The 26,159-nt window shown below is 56.7% G+C and overlaps 1 protein-coding gene across 4 annotated transcripts in view; it reads left to right on the plus strand.

The window, feature by feature from the left end:
- The window catches only part of SPATA20 (spermatogenesis associated 20), a 44,243-nt gene that overhangs the window by 13,444 nt on the left and 4,640 nt on the right, over nucleotides 1–26,159 (plus strand). For all 4 annotated transcript variants that reach the window (XM_075903778.1, XM_014574615.3, XM_025185680.2 and 1 more), the window contains exons 9-15: nucleotides 1,555–1,629; nucleotides 2,499–2,711; nucleotides 3,471–3,663; nucleotides 5,937–6,105; nucleotides 9,154–9,362; nucleotides 10,059–10,258; nucleotides 13,476–13,556. In XM_075903778.1, the coding sequence (XP_075759893.1) occupies nucleotides 1,555–1,629; nucleotides 2,499–2,711; nucleotides 3,471–3,663; nucleotides 5,937–6,105; nucleotides 9,154–9,362; nucleotides 10,059–10,258; nucleotides 13,476–13,556 (1,140 nt within the window). The remainder of the gene's footprint in view (nucleotides 1–1,554; nucleotides 1,630–2,498; nucleotides 2,712–3,470; nucleotides 3,664–5,936; nucleotides 6,106–9,153; nucleotides 9,363–10,058; nucleotides 10,259–13,475; nucleotides 13,557–26,159) is intronic.

The following is a 26,159-nucleotide window of genomic DNA, read 5'->3' on the forward strand; positions in this document are numbered from 1 at the left end:
CAGCTACAGAAGCTGTGCACTCTGAGATCTGGCTGGGGGTTTCTTAGGGATCCTCCCTCTCCAGCCCTGTGTGCCAGGGTCCCTCCCCCCGAGTGGGCACGTCTCAACAGTGTGTGCGACTTGGGCCCCACTGATCTCCCCTTAGCGACCGCCTTTGGAGTCACTCACTTGGATGCTTCCCCAGTGTGTGTCCCGGGGCGGCTGATCCTGGGTGAACCCTGCGAGGCGCGCTGGGGGAGTGTGTAGATCAGGATGTGCACACGTGTGAGCCACCTCGAGTTAACTGGCGATCGGTGAACCGGAGTTATGGCAGGGCCACGACCTCTCGTGTAGACACAGCTGGGGGGTCTCGGCAGGTCCACTCCGCTCCGGTGTGCCAGGATCCCAGCGTGTCTCGCCGTCCCGTCTCAACTCTCCTTCCTTGGTCTTAGCCCTCTCTCTGCCAGGCTCAGCAATGCCCCCCTCCCTCTTCCTTCTCTCTGTTGGCAGGTTGGGGAGGGGAGCATGTGTGAGCAGCGGGAACCCCTGGTCTCAGATGGAGAGGCGGAGAACTGCAGGGTTGGCAGTGGGTAGAAAGCTGCAGATGGGATGGGGAACTTCAGGTTTGGGAATGCAGCCTAGGAAGGACTCCATGTGCTCCAACTCCACTGCCAGGAGCAGGGATGTCTCAAGAGCACTGGAGTCAGGCTCCGGCATTTCTCAGGCCTCCAAGTTGGCTGGAATGAGAAGCCCAGAGGAAGGTGCTGGCGAGGCTGGAGTTAGCTTGGGCTACATGAGCTGCCTGCAGGTAGAGACTCTGCCCCCATTACACAGAGCAGATTTGTAACGGGCTGAGCAGAAAGGTGTGAGCTGTCAGCCAGAAGCCCAGGGGAGCAGGGGGGTGACGCCTTCCCACGGGGACAGGGCAGAGCGAGGACACGGACCCCACTGGGAGCTCAGTCCCCCAGCACTGGGATCTTGCTTCCCAGAGCTGCTCCCAGTCAGCAGGGAGAGCTGTGCATGGCCATAGCAGAGCAACACAACGTCTAAGTGTAGGCTTCAAGTACAGTGGATCTGAGGAACTTGGTTTCCTGCCACCTGCAACAGGCAATAGATGGGTGATGTAACTGGCCCATCTATTGTCTTGAGATCATCCCAGGAAACTCTGCTGGTCTGCTGCATAATCACTGAAGCCAGGAATTCTGGCCATGCTCAGCCAGTCTCTGGCCGGATGGGGGTTCCTGCCTTGCCCTGCTAGCCTCCAGAGGGTTTTGCCACTGAGGTTTCAAACACAAGCAAGAGTGGAGCTTCGAGTGGGACATTCGGAGCTTAACTTTAAGAGGCCAAAGGGCGTCTCTGCTCTCAGCAGCCCTGGTGTTTCTCTGGGATGACTCGCAGACCCCAGCAGAGTTCTCTGCCCTCCTGCCCAGACCCGGGGGTGCAATCCTTGAACATGCAGATTTGCTGTTTCCCTGCGTCAGCTCTGTAAATCATAAGCCCTTTGACGATCTTGTCGGCACCACTTTTCCTCCCTTTATTATTAGTGGCATAGAATCCTCCTTGTGTCTTAAACAGATTTCTGGCGATGAATTCTTTGCAGATGTTGCTGCCGACGTTCTGCTCTATGTCTCCCGTGATCTGAGCGACAGGGTAAGTCAGCACCCTAGCTCGGGTGTGGGAATCACTTGCCTCCTCAGTGCCTGTCTGGCGGCTCTGGTGCCTCTCTGGTGATCAGTCACTGACACAAGGCAGCTGGCTCCTCTGCTCCTGGTGCCAGGCTCCTTTGGGTCAGAACATGGTACCTGTGTGCCCCCCACCTCTGCTGGCTGCATCGGACTGGTCTGTGCCAGGTCTCTCTCGGTCTTGTCCGCTGCAGCTCTTCCTGCTGGCCGGGACAGAGGTGGGGCCATGCCTGTCCTGTCTAGGTATTTCCATGGCCCCTGTGGCTGCTGTACCTGAGCCCCTCCCAGTCAGTAATGGATTTAGCTTTGACACCCCTGCGAGGGAGGGAAATGTCTTCCCCAGTTTATAGGAGGGAACTAAGGCACATGGAGATTCAAGGGATTTGTCCAAGGTCAGACAAGAAGTTGAGCCACTAACTGAACCCAGATCTCTTGCATTCCCAGACCAGCTTCCTATGAAGTATACTGATAGCACACTACACCTTGAGTATCCCCCTGCCCTGCTCCCTGCAGTGTCTCCTGCTGGAGGGGCAGAGATTTCTCTATGTCAGTGTATTCTCCCTGCCCTGTTCTCTGCAGTGCCCCCTGGTGGCTGGGGCAGAGATTGCTCTATGTCAGGCGTATTCTCCCTGCCCTATTCTCTGCAGTGCCCCCTGCTGGCTGGGGCAGAGATTGCTCTATGTCAGGCGTACTCTCCCTGCCCTGTTCTCTGCAGTACCTCCCTTTGGTCAGGACGATCAGTTACAGAGGCTCGACAGCCCCTTGCTAACGTGTGGGAGGGGGCGGCAGCTCGGCCTGGCCGAGGGTCTGCATTCATGGTGCTGCTGTCGGTTTCAGGCTGGAGGGTTCTACAGCGCAGAGGATGCAGACTCCTACCCAACAGTCAAGTCCAAAGAGAAGCAGGAGGGGGCGTTCTGTGTGTGGACGGCAGAGGAAATACGGCACCTCCTTCCGGAGCCTGTGGAGGGGTCCTCGGAGGGGAAGACCCTGGCAGACGTGTTCATGCATCACTATGGGGTTAAGGAAGGTGGGAACGTGAGCCCAGCAAAGGTGAGCTGAGAGAGGTGGCCTGAGGCTGTGAGAAGGGAGGGGGGAGGGGCACGGGAGGGCACTGGCCTCTGAACAGCACGGGGGGATGTGGTGAAGGGAGGGTTCCAAAGTCGTCATGGGGCAGGGGGATTCTGGGAAGGCCTATGGAGATACTGGCACTTAGCCAGGCAGAGAAAAGTTGATACTTGGCAGCTGGGGATACTGGGAGGAAGTGGCTCTAGCAGCTGGGGTACAGGGAAGACACCATGTGGAAACAGAGGCAGCCATGTTCAGTGTTCCCTGTAAGCTGAGCACTTGGGCAGCCACTCAGGAGAGATTCAGATGCCACCCAGCTGATTAGCAGAGGGCCCACAGTTAGGTTTGTGTTTCTACTGGTGGTGCACATTCACAGCTGCCTCGGTGCACACAAACATTTTATTCTGCACATGGATGGAAAAAAATCTCGTGGATGACAAAGATTAGAGGGAACATTGCACGTTGGTAGATGGGGTTATTGGGAGGAAACCACGCTGGTGGCTGGGATCCTGGGTGTGAGTGGTGCTAGCCCTGAAGCCTGGGGAGGGAGGTGCTGCTGGCCTGGAGCTCCTGGACAGAGCCATGTCCAAGGGTAGGATACTCACCCACTTGAGTCTGTGCTGGGAGACTGTTTCTCTGTGCAGGAGGGAGGCTTCTAGAGAGCACAAGTGGAGGTCCAGCCGGGGCTGCGGCCCTGTCTGGTCCCTCAGACGGGAGCTGCGATGCTGCGGGCATCTCTTTCAGGACCCCCACAAGGAGCTTCAAGGGCAGAACGTGCTGATTGTGCAGTATTCCCTGGAGCTGACGGCAGCCAGGTTCGGGCTGGGCTTGGAGCAGCTCAAGACATTGCTGGCGAAGAGCAGAGAGCGGCTCGGCAAAGCCCGGGCTCGCCGGCCACGCCCATATCTGGACACCAAGATGCTGGCCTCCTGGAACGGTGAGAAGGGTCCCTCCGGCTCAGGGGAGTCGCTTGGTGTGAAGGGTGCACGTGTCTTCAGCCAGCGCTGGGCTCACGTCCCTACATGCACGGACTACACAAACCCTCATCTAAACCTCTGGAGGGTAACTGCACACCAGGGCTGGGTTATAGAGTCTGGGGCCCTGGTGCTCCCCATGGCATGGACCCTCCCTTGCCCCCCACTGCATGGGGCACTGTCCCCAAGCGATGGCTCCACACCTCAGTTGGAGGGTTCTGGGCCAGCTCACACCGCATTGTGCTGTTGTTTCAGGGGGTGTGCAGACTCAGGCAGGTGCCAGCCACACTCGGGTCGCATGGTCAAACTTTGCTGGGCACCTCTGAGGGCTCAAAGCTTAGGGCTTTTTCAAAATGACAGCTGGGACTCAGCTGTTATCACATGACCCCAGGAGCAGGTTTCCTGCCCCCCAACCTGTGGTGCCGGGCTCTCACCCCACGCTGCCATAATCACATCGCTCCAGGAGCTGGCAGCCCACCCAGACTCAGACCAGCCGAGAGAGCGATTTGAGGGAGGGGTCTTTGAATTAGCTGTCTGGACACCAGGAGGCGCTGCAAGAAATGAGGCAGGGAGATACCCAGGGGGTAGACCAGTCTGGCCCAGCCAGCAGCTGGCAGAGAGGAGCCTAGAATCCCTTTTGGACCCCTCAGGTCAGCACCTATAGGCCAGGGGTGGGCAACCAGAGCACAGGGGCCACCTGTGGCCCGTCGGGGTTCTGTGGGTGGCCCACGAGACATTTGGGTTACTCTTGCCCATGTGCACGGTTGACAGATTCCACTGGTTTTTGTCTGCGTTGGTTTTTTCCTACCGGTGTCACTAAAGAGACACGCACGTGAAGCGAGGTGCGTGCTGACCGCACACCACATTGGCTGGGAGAGCCAAGTGCTCCCTCTGCATCCAATCAAAGCCCTGCTACAGCTCAAGCAGCACATACCAAGTACGCAAGCGCAGTGAGCAAAAGTCCTGGGAAATTGTCTTGGCTATGACAAGCTTGCAGCTGTAAAAGGGCCACTCATGTGGCCCCCTCACTGGCCTAGTTGCCCAGCGCTGCTTAGTCCAGGGCTGAAATTCCTTCCCTTGCTCCCTGCTTGGACTTGTCCTTTGTCTCTGCCCCCTGGCCTGCTGGTCCCCCTTGTAGAGCCTTCCAGTGGGGGAGTGGGGCAGAGCTATGTCAGGCTGCGGGGGGCATCGTGGGCATACTGAGGTGAGGGGCGATGGCTCGATGGGTCCCTGCCTTTGTTTTTGTTGCTTCCTTGCGCTGGCCCTGCCAAGGGATCCTGTCCTGGGAGCCCAGTGGCAGGGCAGCTCCGTTCCAAACAGGGCTAAGGACCGCCGGCCCTTTGCCCTGTGTCCCCTTTCCAGCCCTCATCCCTCTTCCCCAGCCCCATCCACAGGCTTCCCTTGCATCCCCTCCTTCCCACCCCACTGCCTGTGGCTTCTCCTCCCCTGTTCTCCTGCTGATGGGCCCTGCCCGGCTCTGCTTTGTTGGGCTGTGATCTTTCTTCACTTCTGGAGCACCTCTACTTCCCTGGGCTAAGCTGAGAGGCTCCCAGGGAGCGTCCACCCTCCTGGGAAGACAGGACAGAGCCCCTGCCTGTCCTGCAGGCCTGGGACGGGGATTGCCTTTGTTCCCGGATGCCTCACTCTACCTCACTCCTTTGGGCCTTGGTGTTTCTCTGCCAGAAGCTGGGTTATAAAAGCAAACCCAGGGAGTGAGTGTGCTCCCAGTTGCCAGCAGGGGGCAGCAGATCCTTTCTCCTGTGCTCAGAGCAGCCTTTTTGAGGCTCCCTAGTGGTCCGTGTGGCACAGTGGGGCTGAGAGGCTGTGGGTTCAAGTCCTAGGTTGGGACTGGATCCTGCAGCCAGTTCTGACCCTGCTGCCCAGCATGGGCTGGGAGGGGCCAGGGTTCTGTCGATGTCTGGTCCAAAGCCAGGTGTCCTTGGCAGGTAGTGAGCTCAGTCCTGACCTGCGATCCCTCCCAATGAATCAGGAGCCAGACCCGCTGCTGTGCCTGTGTGTAGTGACCACAGGGCCTGGCTGGAGCTCTACAGATGGGAGAGACTCAGTGCCCCACCAAAGGGCATTTTGGAGCTTTTTTCCTGGCAGCCGTCAGAGCCTGGGGCTGGGGCCTGCCCTGCTTCCGGCCTGGCTCCAGCCTCAGCAAAACTGAGCCAGATGTGGAGATGCTGCCCTGGTGGCAGCCGGAGTGAGGTTCTGTTCTCTCTGACCTGTGCAGGCCTGATGATCTCAGGTTTTGCTCTGAGTGGGGCAATCCTGGGCAAGGAGGAGTACGTCTGCCGGGCCGGGCAGGCTGCCGACTTCCTGCGAGGCCACCTGTTCGACGCCAGCAGCGGGAGGCTGCTGCGGAGCTGCTACCGGGGCAAAGGCCGCTCGGTGGAGCAGAGGTGAGTGAGAGAGGCGACGCTCAGCACGGCGAGGGGGAGCGGGGCAGAGAAGTAAGGAGTCTGTCTGTCTGATCGGGTTGCCAGATGGTTTCAGAAAAAAAACCGAACAGAACAAGAACAAAACAAAACAACAACAAAAAAGGACCCCAAGAGTTGTTAAGCAAAAAACAAACAAAAAAAGCCCCAGCGTGGCCCCTTTAAGAAACGCGTGGTGAGGCTTTTTGGCCCTACCAGGCAGCTGGCGTCCTCCTGGCATCTTGCCTCCCTGCACAGGGCCGGACAGCTCCTCTGCAGAACCCAGTAAGCACTAAGGTTGCCAGGCTGCCTCCATATTGAGCCGGACAGCCTGGGATTTTTGCCTCCTGGCCGGGAAAAAAAATCAGAAAGTACCGGACATTTTAGGTGTCTGGTATTTTCTGAATTTTTTTACTGGACAGGAAGCGAAAATACTGAACTGTCCAGTTCAATACCGGACACCTGGCAACCCTACTGTGTGATCAGTCTGTCTCTTTAATCTGCCTCCTCTGTCCTGCTGGATTTTGGAGGTGGCCACTGTTGTGAAGTGTGGGCTCTGGTTTCTGTGAGGAGCAGGTTCTCTGCATCCCTTTGGGTGCCCTCTGCCCCATTCATTCACAGGCCCCAGCTGTTTCCTTGGGGGCCCTCACAGCGCCCAGCCTGCAGGCAGCCAGAGGGGTCGCTGTTACCAGCCCTGGGGGACTGCACTCCCTGCCTTCCGGCCCTCCCCCTGCTGCCAGGCTGGGGAGGGAGAGGCCGATGCTGTCTGGTGAAGCAGGACATTGTCACTGATCTAGCAGACTGGCCGGTTGGGTTAGGCCTTGGAACGAGAGAGCAGGGGAGAGACAAAAGCAGGGTCCCAGCCAGGCCATGGGGAACGTGATGCCCTGGAGCCCATGGTAGGTTGAGAGAACTCTGCACACAGCTGGAGGAACCCTGGCCATATGACCGTGCAGATATCTGGTTTCACAGATCTGTCTCCACACCGCCCTCTGCCCGTGTGTCCCTTCAGCTGTCAGTCTCCGCATCTCGGGGTGCGGTTCTGCTCCGAGGGCGGATGCTGCCGTCTGGGGCAGGTCTGTTTCCCATGCGCGTGTGTGTGTGTTTGTTTGGGGCAGATTAATTCAGCTCAGGATGGATGGGCTCCCAAGAGAGCTCAGAGGAATTAAGGTCAAATCCTCTCTCCTCTCCTTCTTATCTTTCCTTTCACTTACCAAAGGCGCCTCCTCCCTGCTGAATGACAGCTCAGCCAGGGGGCTGAGTACAGGAAGCGCCAGTGTCTGCACAGATCAAGAGTGGGCAGGATCAGTAACAAACCTGCATTTATTATGGGTCGGCACTAATTGCTGCCTAGAGGAAAACATTCAAAGGGCCTGCTCCAACCAGCCCCCCCAGCCCCCGTGGCCTCCCATTACCGTGCACCCCCCTCCCTCCCCCCCCCGTGCAGTGCCTTGGATTGTGTCTTCCTCTCGCATCTGGCCCATCTCAGTCTCCCACTGGTGGCGAAAGGTGCTAGTTTAGCTGATGCAGGGGGAGCACTTTTGTGACAGTTCATCCTGTCTGCAACCCCCGCTGGCACCGGGGAAGCCTTGAAGTGTGATGGTGCGGGTTGTTACACGCACCTCCAACGCGATGCCACCCCGACACCTGGTATAGGCCGGGGCAGGCTGCGCACACGTGTGTACATGTCCCCATGAGCACATCTGCACGTTAGTGCATACAAGGCACACGCATGCGAAGCGCGTGCACACCAGCAAGTCAGTGCAGATACAGGTGCGGCAGTGGTACCTGCATGGACCCTCATGACACCCACATTCACACAGGCCCCCTTGATGTCCAGGCGCAGGACCCCAGCAATGGGCACTTCCGTAATATTTGATTTACAGTCTGACGAGCGAGACAACAGACGCCCCCCTTCTCTTGTTCCTTCCTTGCCACTGCGCTGTCCTAGGCAAACACAAATTAGGCTTGTGTCAACAGGGCTTAAGATGGTTTGAATGGAAGGTTATTTGCCTGGCTGATGCCTGACTGCAGCGTGGGATGTGCTGCACACGGGTTTGTTGACCCTGTTATTTGCCTGGCAGAGCGCTGGGCTTGGGGCGGTTTGGAGGTTGTATATCACTGTCCTCCAGTGAGGCGGGAGTGCCGGGTTTCTCTCACCCCGGCCTGCGCCACATGCCAGTGGGAATGTGATGCCAGGGAGATGGGGAGCTAATCACGTTCAGTTCACCCTCCTCAGCCCTGGGGCATCAGTGTTGGGAGACTGAACTGAGGGTGCTGAGCGCCCTCCTTTCTCACTGATTCCAGGGGACATTGGGGGGCTCTGTACCTTGTGCAGTCAGAGGAGCCGGCCTTTGGTTTCTGTGCGTGTATCCGGGTGGTTACTTTACTAGCCATGTGGGAGCTGGCTGGGACCGTGTGCTGGCAAGATGGTGTCAGGTTACAAACAATGGGCCATACCCTCAGCTGGTGTAAACTGACTTAGCTCCAATAGTCACTTAGCTGAGGCTCTAGACCAGTGTTTCTCAAAGTGATCCGCGGTCCCATACTGAGAAAGCTGCTACCGGGCCGCTCCAGTTTGTTTACTTACCGGCTCCGCCGCCATGGAGCCTCGCGGCTCCCATTGGCTGTGGTTTGCCGTTTGCAGCCAAGGGGAGCCGCGGGACGCAGCATGACCTGGGCCGCAGCTTCCCGCATCTCCCCTTGGCGGCAAATGGTAAACCACGGCCAATGGGAGCCACAGAGTTCTATGGCTGCAGAGCCAGTAAGTAAACAAACCGGAGCAGCCTGGTAGCAGCTTTCTCACAGTGGGTCTGCGGATCACTTTGAGAAACACTGATCTAGACCGATAGACTTCAGGTCATAAACTGCCCACCAGCTGGGGTCAGGGAGGCTCCATGGGGCAGTGTCCCCAGCTGGGTTCCCCAGGGGAGTGGGGGATCATCTGCCTTCCAGTATTAACAGGCATCGAAGACCAAGGATCATTCCAGTAGGGTGACTCTCACCTTCTTTCTGTCTTTCCCTTCCCTGTAGCGCTGTTCCCATTCAGGGCTTTCTGGAGGATTATGTCTTTGTGATCCAGGCTCTCTTTGACCTTTATGAGGCCTCGCTGAACCAGAGCTGGCTGGAGTGGGCCGTGCAGCTCCAGCGCAAACAAGACGAGCTCTTCTGGGACTCCAAAGGCTTTGCGTATTTCTCCAGCGAGGCTGTGGACTCCTCTCTGCTCCTCCGCCTGAAGGACGGTAAGCACACCATGGAGCCGGGCCCCCAGACTCCTCTGGAGAGCGACTAAGTCTTGAGAACTCGTCGGCGTGTCCAGCCGGGCACGGTTGTGTTGATGTGCAGGACCAACAAGAAGCTGGGCCGTAGTTTTCTTGGGTTGTTACTCGTGGATTCCACCAAGAAGCAGCAGAGCCAGGCTTTGTGCGATGGGGCCCAGCATGGGTATACGAAGGGGAGCTGAGCTGCAGGGTGTTACTGGTCAATGCTGGTACTTGCAGGCCATCCTGTTCATCCTCTGTGGCTGTCCCAGCTTATACAGAGAGTGTCCCGGCTCTAGCCTGGAGCCTGGGTCTCCAGCATGGCAGTACAGAGCACTCACCCTGTAGCCACTGACGTGCTCTGCTGCTGGGAGTCGCTGGGGGCCTGGTGAAGTCCAACAGGCAGCCTGGCAGGTTTAACTTGTCCGTGCTGGGGCTGAAACAGGCCTCAGGGAAAGTTTTCCCAGCCCCTGGATTTTTCATGTGCGTGGCTCAGGTCTCAGGGTGGCGGACATCTCCCTGAGTGTGTCACAGAGCAGCAGCCCTGGGGAGGCTGAGCTGTGCCCAGCACAGGCTCTTTGGCACCGTCCTGTGGGCATGCCAGGCAGCCGCACCCCCTGGGAGCGCTGCGCCGGGGGCACAGGGTGGCTTGGGTGACAGGCTCTCGTCTCTCTGTAGATCAAGATGGCGTAGAGCCCAGTGCCAACTCTGTGGCCGTGACTAACCTGCTCCGGGCAGCCTGTTACTCTGGCAACATGGAGTGGGTGGAGAAGGCCGGGCAGATCCTGGCGGCCTTCTCAGAGAGGCTGCTGAAGATCCCCGTGGCCCTGCCAGAGATGGCCCGGGCCACCGTGGCCTTTCACCGCAGTCTCAAACAGGTAGGGAGTTTGGCCAGTGGATCGGTGCAACCAAGGATTCACCTGCTACTTCCCCAGCCTGTGATAGTGGTTCCTCCCCATCCGGGCTGAGCTCCGGGGCTTGCAGGGATCTGATCTTCCTGTGTGAGCTCCCTGAGTCCTGAACCCCCTCGCCACTCAGCCACATGGCAGGTGGGCGGATCCGGCCTGGGAGGATGAGTGGGATGGGGAGAACGTGAAGTGTGCGGGTGAGTTAAGGACAAAGATCGAGAGGGAAGAGAGGACTTCCCAGCACCGTCTGTGAGAGCCTCTTGTCCGCCTCCAACTGATGGGGGAGATGAGCAGAGATTTGTGTATTGGGGGATTGGCGAGAGGGGACGGCTGTGTCTGTGTGGGTTTGCGCTTGCCTATGTGCACTTGTCCTTGTGTCTGGGTGTGCATCTAGGTATGTTTGGGGTGCACATGTGCTTGTGTGCATGTGTGTTTTGGCATGTATGTAGACATGTGTGCCTCTGTACTGTTGGGTTTTGCTGTGTCTGTGGGTGTGTCTGTGTTCAGTGTGTGCGTTTGTGTGCGCGCAAGTGTTGCTGTGCATGTGTGTGCATTGGAGAGGGGAAATGCAAGACCAGAGTGAGCCCTCTTTGGAGTGCTGTCCGGGCCCGGTGGATGGCGGAGTCAGACAGAGCACTCCCAGATGGCTGGTTAGAGCCTGCCTGTCATCCTAGTTCTTAACCGGCTTTAGGATTGAAGGCAGGCCACAGGCAGATCAGTGGGGGGGAGGGAACGGAGTCCCTCCCTCCAGCTTTCCCTTGCTTTAATTGTGCAGCTCTTTGCACTGTGAGTTGCTCTGTTCCAAGCTGGTTCCTACAAGGGAGGCTCCTGTGGTGCCAGGTGGTGACACAAGGGGCTGGAGGTCTGCCTGGACTTGCTATCTGAGGGGATGAAGGTGTGTGTGTCAGGACCCAGCTTTCGGGCCCTGAGCCAGGCAAATTCTGGCCCTGCTGTTCTGTGGGGTGGTTTGGAGTCGCCGGATGGCTGGGTTTGAAGCCCTGCTAGAGGAATATCATCCATACACGGCAGGTTCCAGGGCACCATACAATGGTCATGAAACCCCACAGCTCCCATGCAAGGGGCCACTGTGCCTGGTCCACGGCGAGGGGACACTGAGACGCAGCGCCATTAAGTAACAACACATCCGTGAGGGAGCTGGCAAGAGAACCCTGGCCCTCCAGGACTGTAAGCACCAGTCCGGCTTCCTCTCTTCAGTGGTGCGTCGCACACGTACTGACCTAAGTTCCCTCTAAGCTGTGGGAAGAACCTTTTAAGCACCACACAGGCACTGAGGGCAGCCCCTGGACCCGACCCAGCCCAGCCAGGCACCTGCTGTGGGTGTGGGAGCGGTGCCCTGCCCCCAACCAGTCTGACCAGGCTTAGTCTGAATTGCTGGGGTGGCGAGGCGGCCGCACCAACGCGGATGATGATTCGTAGCTGTTGGCAAGTGCTCCCGGGGAAGGGATAGGATTGTCTGCCTGCCACTGGGGTGTTTAGGGCTGTAGGGCCTACCCTGGAGCCTGCAGAGAGTCCCAGGGAAGTGAGAAGAGAGAGCAATGCCCGTCAGAGCCTCCCTCTTCCCCCCATCCCCCTCCGGCTGGCTGGAGTGTGCGTAACCCCTGGCCAGGGGTTCCCTATTTGGGAACAGCTGGTGGCTAAATTCTGCCCTGTGTGTTGCATTAGGCTAATACCGTAAGTGACTGACAAGAAGTGACTCTGAAATTGTCCCGTGACCATCCCATGAACTCCTCCTTTGCTTCTCCATCTGTTTCTGGTTGGCTTGGTCCTTTGCAGGCTCTCTGCTCTCTGCCTGGCAGATGGGATGAGCGAGGCGGAGATGAATTAATTACAATGATGAAAAGTCTCAGAGGGGCAGCTGAATCAGTCTGGAGCTTCCAAAATAATCCCTGCTCCTGTGGCCCTTTAGAGACTGACAAATGTATTTCTATAGTAGCACAAGTTTCATGGGCAGAACCTACTCACCTGGGCTGTGTCTACACTGGCATGAATTTCCGGAAATGCTTAAAACGGAACACTATTCTGTTTTCAGTTTTTCTGGAAAAGGAGCGTCTACATTGGCAGGCTGCTTTTCCGGAAAAGCCCTTTTTCCGGAAAAGCATCTGTGGCCAATGTAGACGCGCTTTTCCGGAAAAGAGCCCCGATCGCCATTTTCGCAATCGGGGCTTTTTTCCGGAAAAGACTACTGGGCTGTCTACACTGGCCCTTTTCCGGAACAGTGTTCCGGAATAAGGACTTATGCCCGAGCGGGAGCAGCGTAGCTTTTCCGGAATAGCGGCTGATTTTGTACAGTAGAGCGTCGTTGCTTTTCCGGAAATTCAAGGGCCAGTGTAGACAGCTCGCAGCTTATTCCGGAAAAGCGGCTGATTTTCCGGAATAAGTGGCCCAGTGTAGACACAGCCCTGGAGAGTCATTGCTGCAGGGCGCTGGTGGGGCTCTTAGGGCAGCTCCTGCTAATGGCCCTCCTGGGGATTTACACAGGGCTCTGCCTCTGGTCATCAAGCCTTTCCTCCCCACCAGTGGCACATCTGGCGCCTAGAGGCTGCGGTGATGGGCACACTCGAAAATCAGAGACAAAGATTCCTGTCAAGCAGATGCTCTCCTGTCTCCGTCTGGCCTGCCCCCTCCACCCGCCTTCGGCTGCAGTGCTGCACGGCTAGGCCAAGCCAGTGCTGGCAAGGGGAGCCAGGGGTCAGTGCAGGGTTGGGTAGGCGAACGTGTCCCTGCAGCCCCATGCACATGGCGCTGTCTGTCAGGGGAGGCGTGCAGTGGGGGGCTGGGCCGCTGGTGCTCTTGGTGCTGGGTAGCCCCCATTTCCTGGCCAGAGTCTCCCTCAGAATTCTCTTCTGTGGCCCACGTTGCTCCAGCAGGCGTGGCTGAACGTGATGTGCTTCCTGGCTGGCCCGAAATGTTAAACCGCTGCTGCGTCCCGCCCCACACACGGCTGCATTTCAGTGGGGAGGGAAGGAAGCCGTTCCTGAACTGTGGGTCAGTTCCTCTGCAAAATGCTGGAGGGTCCTGAGGGTTGGGGGGGGGCAGAACTAGTGGAGCAGGGTCTTCAGCTGGTATATAGACTCCACGGAGCACTGCGGGGCTGGGGAGCCGGCCTGACGTGGGTGGGTTTACAGCCCATTTCCATTCACCTTAGCGTTCCTTTCTCTGCGGACAGGTCGCTATCTGTGGTGCCCCAGAAGGAGAAGACACTAAAGATCTGCTCCGCTGCATCCACTCCGTCTTTGCTCCAAACAAGGTACTTGCTCCACAGCCCACCAGCCAACCCCGGGGCCCTGCACAACCCGCCAGCCAACCCTGGGGCTCTGCACAGCCCGCCAGCCAACACCGGGGCTCTGCACAGCCCGCCAGCCAACACCGGGGCTCTGCACAGCCCGCCAGCCAACCCCGGGGCCCTGCACAACCCGCCAGCCAACCCCGGGGCCCTGCACAGCCTGCCAGCCAGCCCCAGTAGTGCCCTGCACAACCTGCCAGCCAGCGTCGGTGTCCTCTGGGCACACAGGCTGGCTCTGCTTTCTTGCCTCTCCTCCCACCCCGGCTGTGGCTCTCCGCAGTGTGCTGATGCTCTTTCTCTCCCACCCATCCTTCCCCTTCTCCCATCCCTGCCTCTCTTATAAAGGGATGCCCTACTTTCCCCACACTGCCTCCAGCTGCTCTGCCTTGTTTATCAGCTTGGGAGGCAGGGCCATGAGTCCCACTCCCCTGGCGCCTCTCCCTGACACAGAGAAATGGCAGCCAGGGCTCTTTCTGTCAGCCCGTGCCCGGGAAATGAATCGTTACAGCAGCAGCGATGTGTGTTTACACGGGGCTCCCAGCGCGGCGGCCCAGGGAGAGACACTTGTTCCAGGGCGTATGTCCCCGGCCTGGCTGCGGGCACCAAATTGCACATGTATCTAGGTTACTGAACTCCGCAATCTAACTTCTGCCTGGAAATGCAACATTTTCTTAGCTCCTGCCCCATACTCTCGACTGTAACCCTGCAAACTTCTCTCTCTCCTCCGATCCCTCGATGTCCGTGCCAGGAAACCCCCAGAGACTGGTTCTCTTTTCCAGCCATTTGAGCCCCCAAGCCTTAGATTCTCAGCCCCAGCCCCCAGGACCCGCCTGGAACTAAGAAGATCCATGTGTCCACTCTCGAGTGCAGGAGTTGCCATGAGCCCAGTGCTGGCCCCGCTTGCCTCGCCCCCGAGTGTCCTGTGCTATAGGCTGGGGGCAGTCAGCTCTGTGCAGCACAGTCGCCGTGGGCCGGGGATGTTGGATGCGACCCCTCTGGCGCGTGGCTGCTCCTTGCAGTTAGCGGTGACGGTGCTGTAAGGCGTTCCCCGTGGAGGGGGAGCAGGCGTGTAACATCTTCCCAGGGCTCTCCCAGGGGAATGGAATTGATCCGTCACTCCTGATTAGGGCTGTGTCACTCTGCCAGCCCCCGCGTGGCTGGGAAGGAGCACTGAGCACCCCGGCTGGGGGCAGGGAGGAGCCACGTGGGAGGGGAGCGGCTGTGCCGTGCGGGGAAAGAGCTGTCGGATTGCAGCGGAAGAGGCAGAAATCCCTCAGCGCGACAGCTGGACCCCGTGGCGGCTGTCACATCCAACCGCAGCGTCTCTGCCCGTGTGATTGGCAGCTTGCTTACTGGGCAACATGTCAAGCTGAACGGAACAGGGCAGGAGAGGCGGGCCGGAGTCAGTGCCAAAGGAGAAGAAAAGTTCATAGCTGTGAACAGCTGGACTGGGTTCGTCTCTGCAGAGGCAGTTCAGAGCCCTCGTGCCAGGATTCTCATGCCCAGCTGCACGCCAGACCACTAGTGCCAGGATTGGCGCACCCAGCCATGTTGGAGTGCTAGTACCAGATTTGCACGCTCAGCCACATGCCTGAGCACTAGTACCAGGATTCACATGCCCAGCCACACGCCAGAGAGCTAGTGCTGGGATTCGCACCCTCAAGCACTAGTGCTGGGATTCACATACTCAGCTGCACACTAGAGGCTCTAGTGCCAGAACGCCCATCCAACTGCACAGCAGAGTGCTAGTGCCGGCATTTTCACGCCAGAGCACTAGTGCCAGGAATCAGCCAGCAGCATGCTGAGGATTCAGACTCCTGTCCTGGGAGCTCTCTGTGTACTTCTACAACACACTTGCTTCCTGCGTTGCTCTCGTAGGAACCTTGGTCTGTGAACAGGCTGGTTCGACTCAGTAAGATCAGTCACTGTGTGAATGGACAACCCTGCCTGGTGTGTGTCTGGCAGGACCCTGCAGCCGTGATGCTCTCTGCAACGGTTTTGGTGGGGCCGTCACTGCCTCATACTCGCTCCCTTGCTCCCCTGCTCCCCGGGCCCAAGCCATACTATTGGCTTTGCCAATCAGGCACTGGCTCCAGTAAGTGACTCTGGTCTGTGTCTGTAGCAGTCTGGGCATTTCCTGGCCTGTCTTCCCTGCTGCTCTGGTGTCTGCGCGGGATAGTCACCCCTTCTAGGCCACAGCACCATGCTCCTCCCTGCGACCCAGGGCCCCCAGAAGCTAATGTAGGTAGCCCAGATAGAGGCTGGGTGAGAGTCGGTATGGATTTACTCCGCTCCAGCGGCTCGGGCAGCAGTGGCCGGTTCTTACAGGGGGCCCGTGGTAGTTGAGCATCAGGTGTGCTGCAAGGTGGCTGAGGGTGCACAGATTCAGCTGGGGTGAGGCCCCTGTGGACGCAGGAGGATCAGCTGGTGTGGGGAGATGTAATAAAGGGACTGTGGCGTCTCGTTGCCCAGAGATTATTCTCCGGCTGGTTTCATGACCAGTCCATGGGCCCACTGAGCCCCGAGTCCTTGTTCTGCTCACAGGGGTCTCTTTCCATTCCAGCTTTAATCCTCCCTGGCTGTTGGGAAGGATTAAAGCCCGTGACCCAGTTTGCTGGAATTGAACGTACTGTGTTGGCAGCGGGAGGCTGCGTCCTCTGGTGCCACTGTTAATAAATTACTCCCTGTTCAACAGCTGTGCCAGCCTTTGTTCTCTGCAGCCTGACCAGGTTCTGCAAGGGGACGCGGGCGACAAACTGACCGGGGAGCGTGAGCAAATCAAATAGCCTGGAAATTCACTTCCTTCCCAGCTTTTTCATTCAGTTGCCTCCAACTGCAGCATGGCGCTTTGCAAGCCAAAGCCCAGCTGTTCAAGACATTCTCTCCAGCCCCACAGAGTTAAATGAGGAAGCATCTCTTGCTGCTCTTGGCAGGAGTGATGGAAATGCCCTAAACGTGGCAGGGAGGAGGGGAAGTCACTGGCACCACCTCTCATGCTGGCTCCACCCACACTCTGTTCTCTGTGGCCCCTTCACACCATCCCTTCCCTTTGCTGCTGCTTCCCCACCCCATGCTGCCCGACTCCTGAGCTGCCCCCAAGACCCTGTTGTCCACTCATTCCTCTCTGCCCCTTCCCCCACATTGCTTGCACTTCTGGCTGGTAAAAAGTGGGAGGGCATATCCCTCCAACCCCCCCATTTCAGCACTCCTGCCTCTTGGGTTTGCCTTCCCCGCAGTACAGGCAGCAAAAAGCAGGAGGAAGTTTGGTCCCTTGAATTGGTTTCACGTCACAGCCTGGACTTTTGCAGATGATTAAAATACCGAAATGTAGGCTCCTTAGCAACCGCCTGGGGATTCCATGTTTGGCCTAGTCACTGGGGTTGGCAAAGGACTGGATTGTGACCTCAAAGGATTTTGGGATTGGGAGCAGGGTAAGAAACTGCCGCTGTTTTTTGGTGGATGCGTGCAAGGAGGCTGAGAATTTTTTGCCCAATTGTTTGTTGACCGCAGCTGTCGGCACACAAAGAAACAAGCAGCCATCTCTGGGTTTAGCAGATCAGTGAGCAGAACCAGAGCAGCTTCCCCTCTGTCCCCTGGCCCTGCCCTTGAACACCAGCTGCTGTTCTTATCACTTGGCTCTCTTGGGCCCTTCCCTTTCCCCGCCTTACAGAAAGGAGCCCGAGTAGGGTTGCACCTGGTGATGGATCTGGGTTATCCTCTTTGGGGTTCCATATTTCTCCAGTCCCGTGGATGGATATTGATTTAAAACTACATGCCAGGGTTCTGTTACATGGTCCCGATTTGGTTCCTAGTGAAAATGGTGGCGGTAAAAGTCCTCTTCCCCGTCCTGCTAAATAATTCTGCCTCTCACATGATGTGTTATTTCCCCTGTGTTGCATCACATCCCAGTCTCTAGAGTCACTTTGCAGAATGCAGGGAGAACGAATTGGCTTTGGAGTTATTCCATGTGTCTGTAAAAGATTCCAGTCAAAGGAGGCGCAGAAGCCTAGGAGACTGACTGACTGACTCAACCAGAGACAAGGACAGCCTCAGCCGAGAGAGGGCTGAGCTTTGAAATGAACTTTCAGTTCTTTTTAGATCAGCCAAGTATGAGTTGCTAGTTCCTCAGCCGAACCATGGCACTGCTGAGATGCGAGCAGAGGCACGGACAACAACCTGGTTTACATCCTGAGTAGCACAGTGACCCGAAGGAAAACACACAGGAAATGACAACAGCCTGTTGAATAGGAAGTGAAATGTGACATCCTCAGAATGGAGAGTTAACTCGTTGACCACATCATTCAGAGAGTTTGGCAGAGGGCAGAAACTCTGTTTCAGCGGGATTGCGAGATTTTGAAATGTGGTTTAATTTCTACTTGGAACAAAATGTAAAAATTGCAGAATTCTCCATGTAGAACAGGGTTACTCATCTTTGGAAACCCCAAGGGCCTCAATAATATTCACAGCACATCCCGAGGGCCGCGACTTAAGTGTGGTTTCATATACATGCAAATATATATGCAAATAGCTTCTTTCACAAAGCATTTCCCACAATGCCCCAGCACTCCCGGCACCTCCTCCCTGGGGGCTAGAAATGCTGACACCCGTACCCGTCTATTCCAGCCAGCTCATGCGTTCACGTCTTTCAATGCTCACCCTGCCTGGGAGATATTTTGCTGTTGTGGAGTGTGTTCCCAGTGGAAGCTATATTCAAAGGATCCCACCCGTGGGCAGTGTGTTGAGCCCTGTGTAAACCCAAACCACTCCATGGGCCACAAACAAACGGCCCATGGGCCATGTGTTGAGTAGCCCTGATGTAGAAAAACATCGACATGGGATTCTTTGATGTCAGGATTTTTTTCCCCCAGATTGTTCTTCACAATGAAATTCCTATGAAATCATTTTGTAAAGTGTGTCAATTTTGATGGCACTTCATTTTCCAATGGAGCATGGTTCTATCCAAGTTTTGAGCTGGAGATGCAAGAGGGCAACTTGTCAATTTGCCACAGGGTGGGCTTAGACCACAGTCCTGGATTGGAACCCACATGAAGCTTGGGAAGGTTTGAATCGGAACATCTCAAGTTACACTGACCTGGGTCCATGAAGGACTCTCCTGGTGCTGACGTCTGAAGCGAGAGATGTACCATGCCCTGCTTAGCCTATCTGTAATGGACAGGATGCCTGAGGCCTGCCCTCATCACTGGGACAGCTGCCTTTCTCTGTTGTCTCCAAGGCCTGGGGTGAGAAGAATCAGAGCCGAAGTGTCCTGATAATCTCATGACTCGTTAGCTCAAAGTCGGGGCTGTGGCCAGGGAGGGATCTTTGCACTGTGTCTGCTGCCACTGGAGGGAGAGAGGCAGGGCTGTCCCTGCTGCAGATGAGAGGTGACGTGTCACAGAAACTCCAGGCAGAAGCCTGAAGGAAGACACTTCCAGGCTGCTGGGTCCCACGATGTGCCAGGGTTCGCTGCTGCTGGGGCTGTTGATACATGGCTGCCGAGAGGTGCCAGACTGTCAGCCTTAGCACTGGTGTCCTCAGATTCTGCCCAGAATCGGCAGCAAAACCCACCTCCGAGGATGAGAGAAGTGCTGCTAACTCAGTCTCCGCGGCCCCTTCGTGAGCCCTGGATCACCACAGGAACTGGACTGAGACCATCAACTCATTTCCCAGCCACTTCTGACCCCCACGCAGACGGGACTAAGGGGTGCAGTCCCTGCCCGCTGGGCACCGTGTCTGTACCTGCTCCAAGTGAGAGAGAGAACCAGCCTCCGGAGAGTTTCTCCAGGGAGCATAAAGCTACTCCTGCCGTGCCTTGGAGCGGAGTCCCATCCTGGGAGTGGGCAGGAGGGGTGGAGCGCAGGGCTCCATTCTCCTGCCCAGCACGGGAGCATGAGCGCTGTGGCACCCCCCCCCCCTCCAGGGAGCAGGGTGGAGTGTGGGGGCTGGGACAGTGCTGGCAGGTGGCTTTCAGCAGCGCTGCTTCCCCCTCAGGGTCCCTGGCCATGCCTGGCAGCACTGCCGCCCCTCCAGCCGAGCTCTGCTCTCAACAGGGCCGTGCACTAGTCTTGGCAGTGAACTGTCTCCTTGCACTTCAGCTGCGCTGCTCAGTATTTAGACAGGCTCAGACGCCGGGACCCCAGAGCAACTTTCCCATAAAACGAGCCGGGTGGCAGCCTAGGCCCAAACTGCCTTTCCCCCCTCAGGAGATGCCACATCACCGCCGGAGGCTGCTCCCCTGGAGGTCATCACAGGTGCCTCCTTCTTGCCCAGTCCCTGCCCGCCGCTCTTCATTTCTCCGCCTCATTCCACAGCCGAAGGCAGAGCCTGAGTCTCTCACTCTGGAGACTTGTGGTTCCCGGGAGCAGCTGTGGCAGGAGCTTAAGAGACATCAGCTTATCTCCCAACAGCCCCACCCAGCCCCCGCATTGCTAGCGGGCTGCCGGGGGCCAGACGGGGCTGCTTTAATGTAATTAACTAGGTCGTTCCACTAATTCATTCTTCACACACATCCCAGTGAATTCCTTTCTGTCATGATCAGGTGGCGTTGAGGATGAGGGAGCTGGTGAATTTACAGCTGATACCAGGGTTGAGGGGTGGGCTGATGCTTGGTGAGGAGGGAGAAATCATCTCTGAGGCTGTCTCTACCCTACAAAGAAAAGTCGGGAAAAGCTACACAAATTGCGAACTGCAATTTGCGGGGGTTTTTCCGCTTTTCTTCCGAAAGAGGCTTTTCCGACATTTGGCCCATCTACACGTCCTCTTTTGGAACAGCTCTTCTTCCTCGTGAAATGAGGTTTACAGGGATGCCGAATAACACGTCTGCTTTTCGGAGGGTTTTTTTCCAGAAAAGCAGACGCGTTCCGTGGACACGGCAGAGCTTTTCCGGGATACCTCCAGTATCCTGGAAAAGCTCTATAGTCTAGACCAGTGGTCCCCAACATGGTACCCGTGGGTGCCATGGCGCCCGCCGGGGCATTTATGTGTGCCCGCCGAGTGATCAGGGCCAGTCCAAGCCATTCTTGCATCCCGGGCGCACAGCGCACACGCAGCCCTTGCCCCATGCGCACGGCTCATGCGCGGCCCCACCCCCGGGCGCCCAGCAGCCCCAAAAGGTTGGGGATCACTGGTCTAGACATACCCTGAGAGCATCAGCAAGTGACACAGAAGGACGTGTTCATATAACCCTTTCCTGAGCTGAGCTGGACTAGCAGGGATCCAAGTCTGGAATCTCAGGCCTGTCATTTAATCTGGCAACATTCCAAGCCAAGGGTGCACGATAACGAGGGGTTAATAACCTTTACATAGCATCTTCATCCCATCTTTAGACATTTCACCCACGGATGGCTCACTCCTGCTCTCCTCCAAAGTGTGCCCATTCTGGGGCAGAGCACAGCATCTCTTTAACAGCCACCAGCAACACTACCCTGCAGCTAGGGAGCAAGAAGAGAAGCAGAACACTGTGCTGCATAGGCTGTGGTTATGCAGGAGAGCTCATAGTTCATGACTCTTGGCTGTAGATTTGTGGAGTAGCTAGAGAGCTGGGAGTCGGGCAGCCTGTTCCCGACTGGCCGCTGATTTGCATTGTGAGCAGGGGCAGGTCATTTCCCCGCAGAGGAGTGTAAATAGCAATCCTTTCCCTGCTGTGACGCATGCTCTTAGGGACACCCCCACCCTTGTAACATGCGTTGAGCTCAAAGGAAGCTGTAGTTCTTGCTGTTACTCGTTCAAGGGCCCTGTATTCAGTAGGCTGCAGGGCTGGCAGTAGACTTTGCAGGGCCCTGGGCAATGTGAGAGGCACTCGTGGAATGAGGAGTAACAGTTAATTCAAACTAAGGACTTAGTTCGAATGAACATGTAGCCGTGCGGCAGTGAGTTTGGGGTAGTGACATTTCAAAATGGCGACCTGACGGGAACATGCAAATAAAGCCCGGGATATTTAAATCCCGGGCTTCATTTGCAACTCCAGTCGCCTCATTTGCCTACCTAGCTCGAATTAACGAGCTAGTGTAGACATACCCTTATGGACTGACAGATGTATTGGAGCAAAGACCCACTTCGTCAGATGCATGTAGTGGAAATTTCCAGATGCAGGCATAAATATGCAGGCCAGAGTAAGGCTAGAGATAAGGAGGTTAATTCAGTCAGAGAGGGTGAAGCCCACTTCTAGCAGCTGATCTGGATGCGTGGACACTAAGGGTACGTCTAAACTACATGCCTCTGTCGGCAGAGGCATGTAGATTTGTTTATTCAGCAAAGGTAAATGAAGCCGTGATTTAAATGATCGCGGCTTCATTTACATTTACATGGCTGCCGCGCTGAGCCGACAAACAGCTAATCAGCTGTTTGTTGGCTCGTCGCTAGTCTGGACGTTCCACCTGTCGACATCAAAGCCCTTTGTCGGCAGCCCCAGTAAACCTCATTCCACGAGGAATAACGGGGCTGCCGACAAAGGGCTTTGATGTCGACAGGTGGAACGTCCAGACTAGCGGCGAGTCGACAAACAGCTGATTAGCTGTTTGTCGGCTCAGCGCGGCAGCCATGTAAATGTAAATGAAGCCGCGATCATTTAAATCGCGGCTTCATTTACCTTTGCCTACAACCCTAATCTACATGCCTCTGCCGACAGAGGCATGTAGTGTAGACACAGCCCAAGAGAGGAGAAACTGCTTCTGTAGTTAGCTAGCCATTCACAGTCTTTGTTTAATCCTAAAATGATGGTGTCAAATTTGCAGATGAACTGTAGCTCGGCAGTTTCTCTTTGAAGTCTGGTCTTGAAGTTTTTTGCTGCAGGATGGCTATCTTTAGATCTGCTACTGTGTGTCCAGAGAGATTGAAGTGTTCCCCTACAGGTTTTTGTATGTTGCCATTCCTAATATCTGATTTGTGTCCATTTATTCTTTTACGTGGGGACTGTCCAGTTTGGCCGATGTATATAGCAGAGGGGCATTGCTGGCACATATTACATTGGTAGATGTGCAGGTGAATGAACCAGTGATGATGTGGCTGATCTGGTTAGGTCCTGTGATGGTGTCGTTGGTGTAGATATGAGGGTAGAGTTGGCACCGAGGTTTGTTGCATGGATTGGTTCCTGAGTTAGAGTTACTGTGATGCGGTGTATAGTTGCTGGTGAGAATTTGCTTCATGTTGGCTGTTTCTCTGTGGGCGAGGACTGGCCTGCCTCCCAAGGCCTGTAAAAGCGAGGGATCATTGTCCAGGATGGGTTGTAGATCACTGATGATGTGTTGGAGAGGTTTTAGCTGAAGACTGTAGGTGATGGCCAGTGGTGTTCTGTTGGTTTCTTTCTTGGGCTTGTCTTGTTGTAGGAGGCTTCTGGGTACGTCTGGCTCTGTTAATCTGTTTCCTCACTTCCTCGTGCGGGTATCGTAGTTTCAAGAATGCTTGGTGAAGATCTTGTAGGTGTTGGTCTGTCTGAGCGGTTGGAACAAATGTGGTTGTACCTTAGTGCTTGGCTGTAGACAACGGATCGTGTCGTGTGTCCGGGATGGAAGCTGGAGGCATGAAGGTAGGCATAGCGGTCAGTAGGTTTTCGGTATAGGGTGGTGTTTATGTGACCGTCACTTATTTGCACCATGGTGTCCAGAAAGTGGATCTCTTGTGTAGACTGGTCCAGGTTGAGGTGGGGTGGAAGCTGTTGAAATCATGGTGGAATTCTTCCAGGGTCTCCTTCCCGTGGGTCCAGATGATGAAGATGTCATCAATGCAGCGTAGGTAGAGAACGGGCGTTAGTGGACAAGAGCAGAGGAAGCGTTGTTCTAGGTCAGCCATAAAAATGTTGGCATATTGTGAGGCCATGCGGGTGCCCATAGCGGTGTCACTGGTTTGGAGGTATATATTGTCACCAAATCTGAAATAGTTGTGTGTGAGCATAAAGTCACAGAGCTCAGCCACCAGCTGTGCTTTTTTAGCAGGGAGCTGCAGCCCTCCTTGGTCCCACTGACCCTCTGAGAACATGCCCTGGGTCCCCATCTCTCCATGCCAGCAGGGGCTGGTGGACTGTGGAGGAAAGAGCCACTGGTGTCCTTTCCTCCGGATCCTGCCCAGTGCTATGGGCTAAGGGCAGTGGCCGGACTGTGGCAGACACATGTCAGTGCCAGAGTTATGGAACAGGCCTGAGCTTGCTCCTGGGTTAATTCCCTGGCTTGCTAATGGCCTGTGGCATAATTACGAAGCATTTCATTATCTCCCTTCCATGGAGCACGAGTGTACCGGCCCTGCTTTGTCCTGGCCCAGCCAGAGGGCCTCAGGGAGGCTGGGAGAAAATGAATAATGAATTTCAGATTGGATATGAATTGGTAATTAATCACTCCTGGAATTAATTCCAGACAAAGCCAGTGGGACTCTGGGGGGAGGCAGAAGGGGGGGGAGAGAAAGGATGCCCCTCTGGAGAAGGAGTCAGAGGCAGGGAAGTGGGCCCTGCCAGCCAGGGAGGGGGCAGCTAGCTGCAGGCCCCTGTGGAGGAGACTGGAGCAGGCTGATGGAAGGCACCTGGGGGGAGGGATGGTCTGTAGGAGGCAGCAGTGGCCGCTGTGTGAGGAGGGGGCCTGCCCAGATGGAGGGGAATGCAGCAGGACAGCTGTTGGGGTCAGGGGGCATGTCTGGGGCACGCAGCCATGCCAGAGAGAAGGCGGTGGGGGGAGGTTGCTCAGGTCTGTGCATGGGGCGGAGGCCTGGTGGTGAGGAGTCTGGAGGAAACCCTGGGCTTTAGCACAGGGCAGGTGTGTGTTTGGGGGGGATGTGGCTCGCAGGGTTTGAAGCAGGCTCAGTGCGATGTGAGTGGAGCTGGAAGGGTGCAGTGTGCGTCAGCAGACGGGATCTGTGCCTGCCTGGCAGGTGAGCTGATGTGTGTCGAGTGTAAACACAAGTTGGGGTGATGTGTGGAGTAGGTGCTGCTCTTGGGTGTTGTGAGTGAGTGTCGGGGGGGAGGTATGGGCATGCTCTGTGCTGTGCTTCCTGCACTAGGTGTGATGTGTCAGTGCCTGCGTGTGTGTTTTAAGAATTGGTGTGGTCCGTGAGGGGGTTGATGTAGGCTGTTATTGGGGAGTGTGTGTGTTCAGGGGTTAGTAGTGTGATCTGTGCCATGGTTGTGTTCTGAGGTATACACTTGTATTGATGTGTGCATATGCTGAGAGGTTTGGGTGTGAGCTGTGCGGTGGTTGCTGGGTTGGGGCAGGAGGCGTGTGTTGGTGTCAGGAGTGTGTCTGCTCAGGGGTGTGGGTGGGAGTTGTGCAGCAGTTGCTGGGTTGAAATGGGAGGTGTGTGTTGGTGTCAAGAGTGCATGCGCAGGGTATGGGTGTGAGCTGTGTGGCCGTTGCTGGGTTGAAGCAGGAGGCCTGTGTTGGTATCAGGAGTGTGTCTGTGCACTGGGTGTGAGTGTGAGCTGTGTGGCGGTTGCTGGGTTGGGGCAGGAAGTGCGTATTGGTGTCAGGAGTGTGTCCGTGCACTGGGTGTGGGTGTGAGCTGTGTGGCGGTTGCTGGGATGGGGCGGGAGGTGTGTGTTGGTGTCAGGAGTGTGTCTGTGCACTGGGTGTGAGTGTGAGCTGTGTGGCGGTTGCTGGGTTGGGGCGGGAGGTGCGTGTTGGTGTCAGGAGGAGTGTGTCTGTGCACTGGGTGTGATCTCCACGTGGCTGCAGCGTGTGCCTGTGTTCGTGCTGGTTTCTGGCAGCGGGGCACGCAGCGAGCTGGGGAGAAGAGCCGTGCTGTCTGCCGCTGGGTGCTGTTGGGGAGCCCAGGGCTTGTGGGTGAGAGCGAGTTCCACACTCTCCTCCTCCATCAGGAAATCCCCCTTGCTGCGGGCACATGCCCGGCCGCTGATGGGAAGCCCTGAGCCGGTCGATGCAGCAGGAGAGGGCCCCTTGGCACCTCGCTGATCACGCACGTCACACCTGCCTCATGGCATCTCCGCACAGGGGCGGGGTGACAGTCTTACTGCTCCTGTCTCCTCCTGCCCGGGTCTCTTCTCTCTTACGGTATGGCCAGCATGGCACCCCCATGCTGTGGGGAGATGGGCTCTGGCAGAAGCCCTTTGCTTTCACCTTGGCCCGTCATGTCTAACCTTCCCTCCTGACCAACCCCAGCAAGTCTCTGGTGCTCGGTACCCGTGAGGTTCTACTGCCAGGCCCAACCCCTCGCTTTGGCCACCAACCCCCAGCGAGGCTAATTGCAAACTGTCTGTGGGACCCGCTAATTAGCACCGCAGCCATGGGGAGCTCGGGGCTGAGAATAGGATTCCAAATAGGAGGAGACCTGGCCACTTTGTGGCGGGAGCCCTGAGCCCCTCCAGTTGCTTCTGGCCGTGGAGTTCTCCGTTCCGCGCGGACACAAACTGCCTCCCAGGCGCTGCGGGAAGTCACCGAATGAGTGTGAAGTCTGCCTGTGCGGGAGAACAGCTGGTGCCTGCCCACAGGGCTGGGAGCCTCGCTCACCGGGCAGGGCCCGAGCAGTGTGCAGAGGCCACGGGGGCACGGAGAGGTGTGTGCAGAGGGAGTTGCTGGCAGAGGCGGAGGGATCGTAGCCGACAGTCCAGAGCCGTGTGAGGATCTCATTAAA

This window comes from Pelodiscus sinensis, chromosome 20, assembly GCF_049634645.1.
Source record: "Pelodiscus sinensis isolate JC-2024 chromosome 20, ASM4963464v1, whole genome shotgun sequence".
In the NCBI taxonomy this organism is placed as follows: domain Eukaryota; kingdom Metazoa; phylum Chordata; order Testudines; family Trionychidae; genus Pelodiscus; species Pelodiscus sinensis.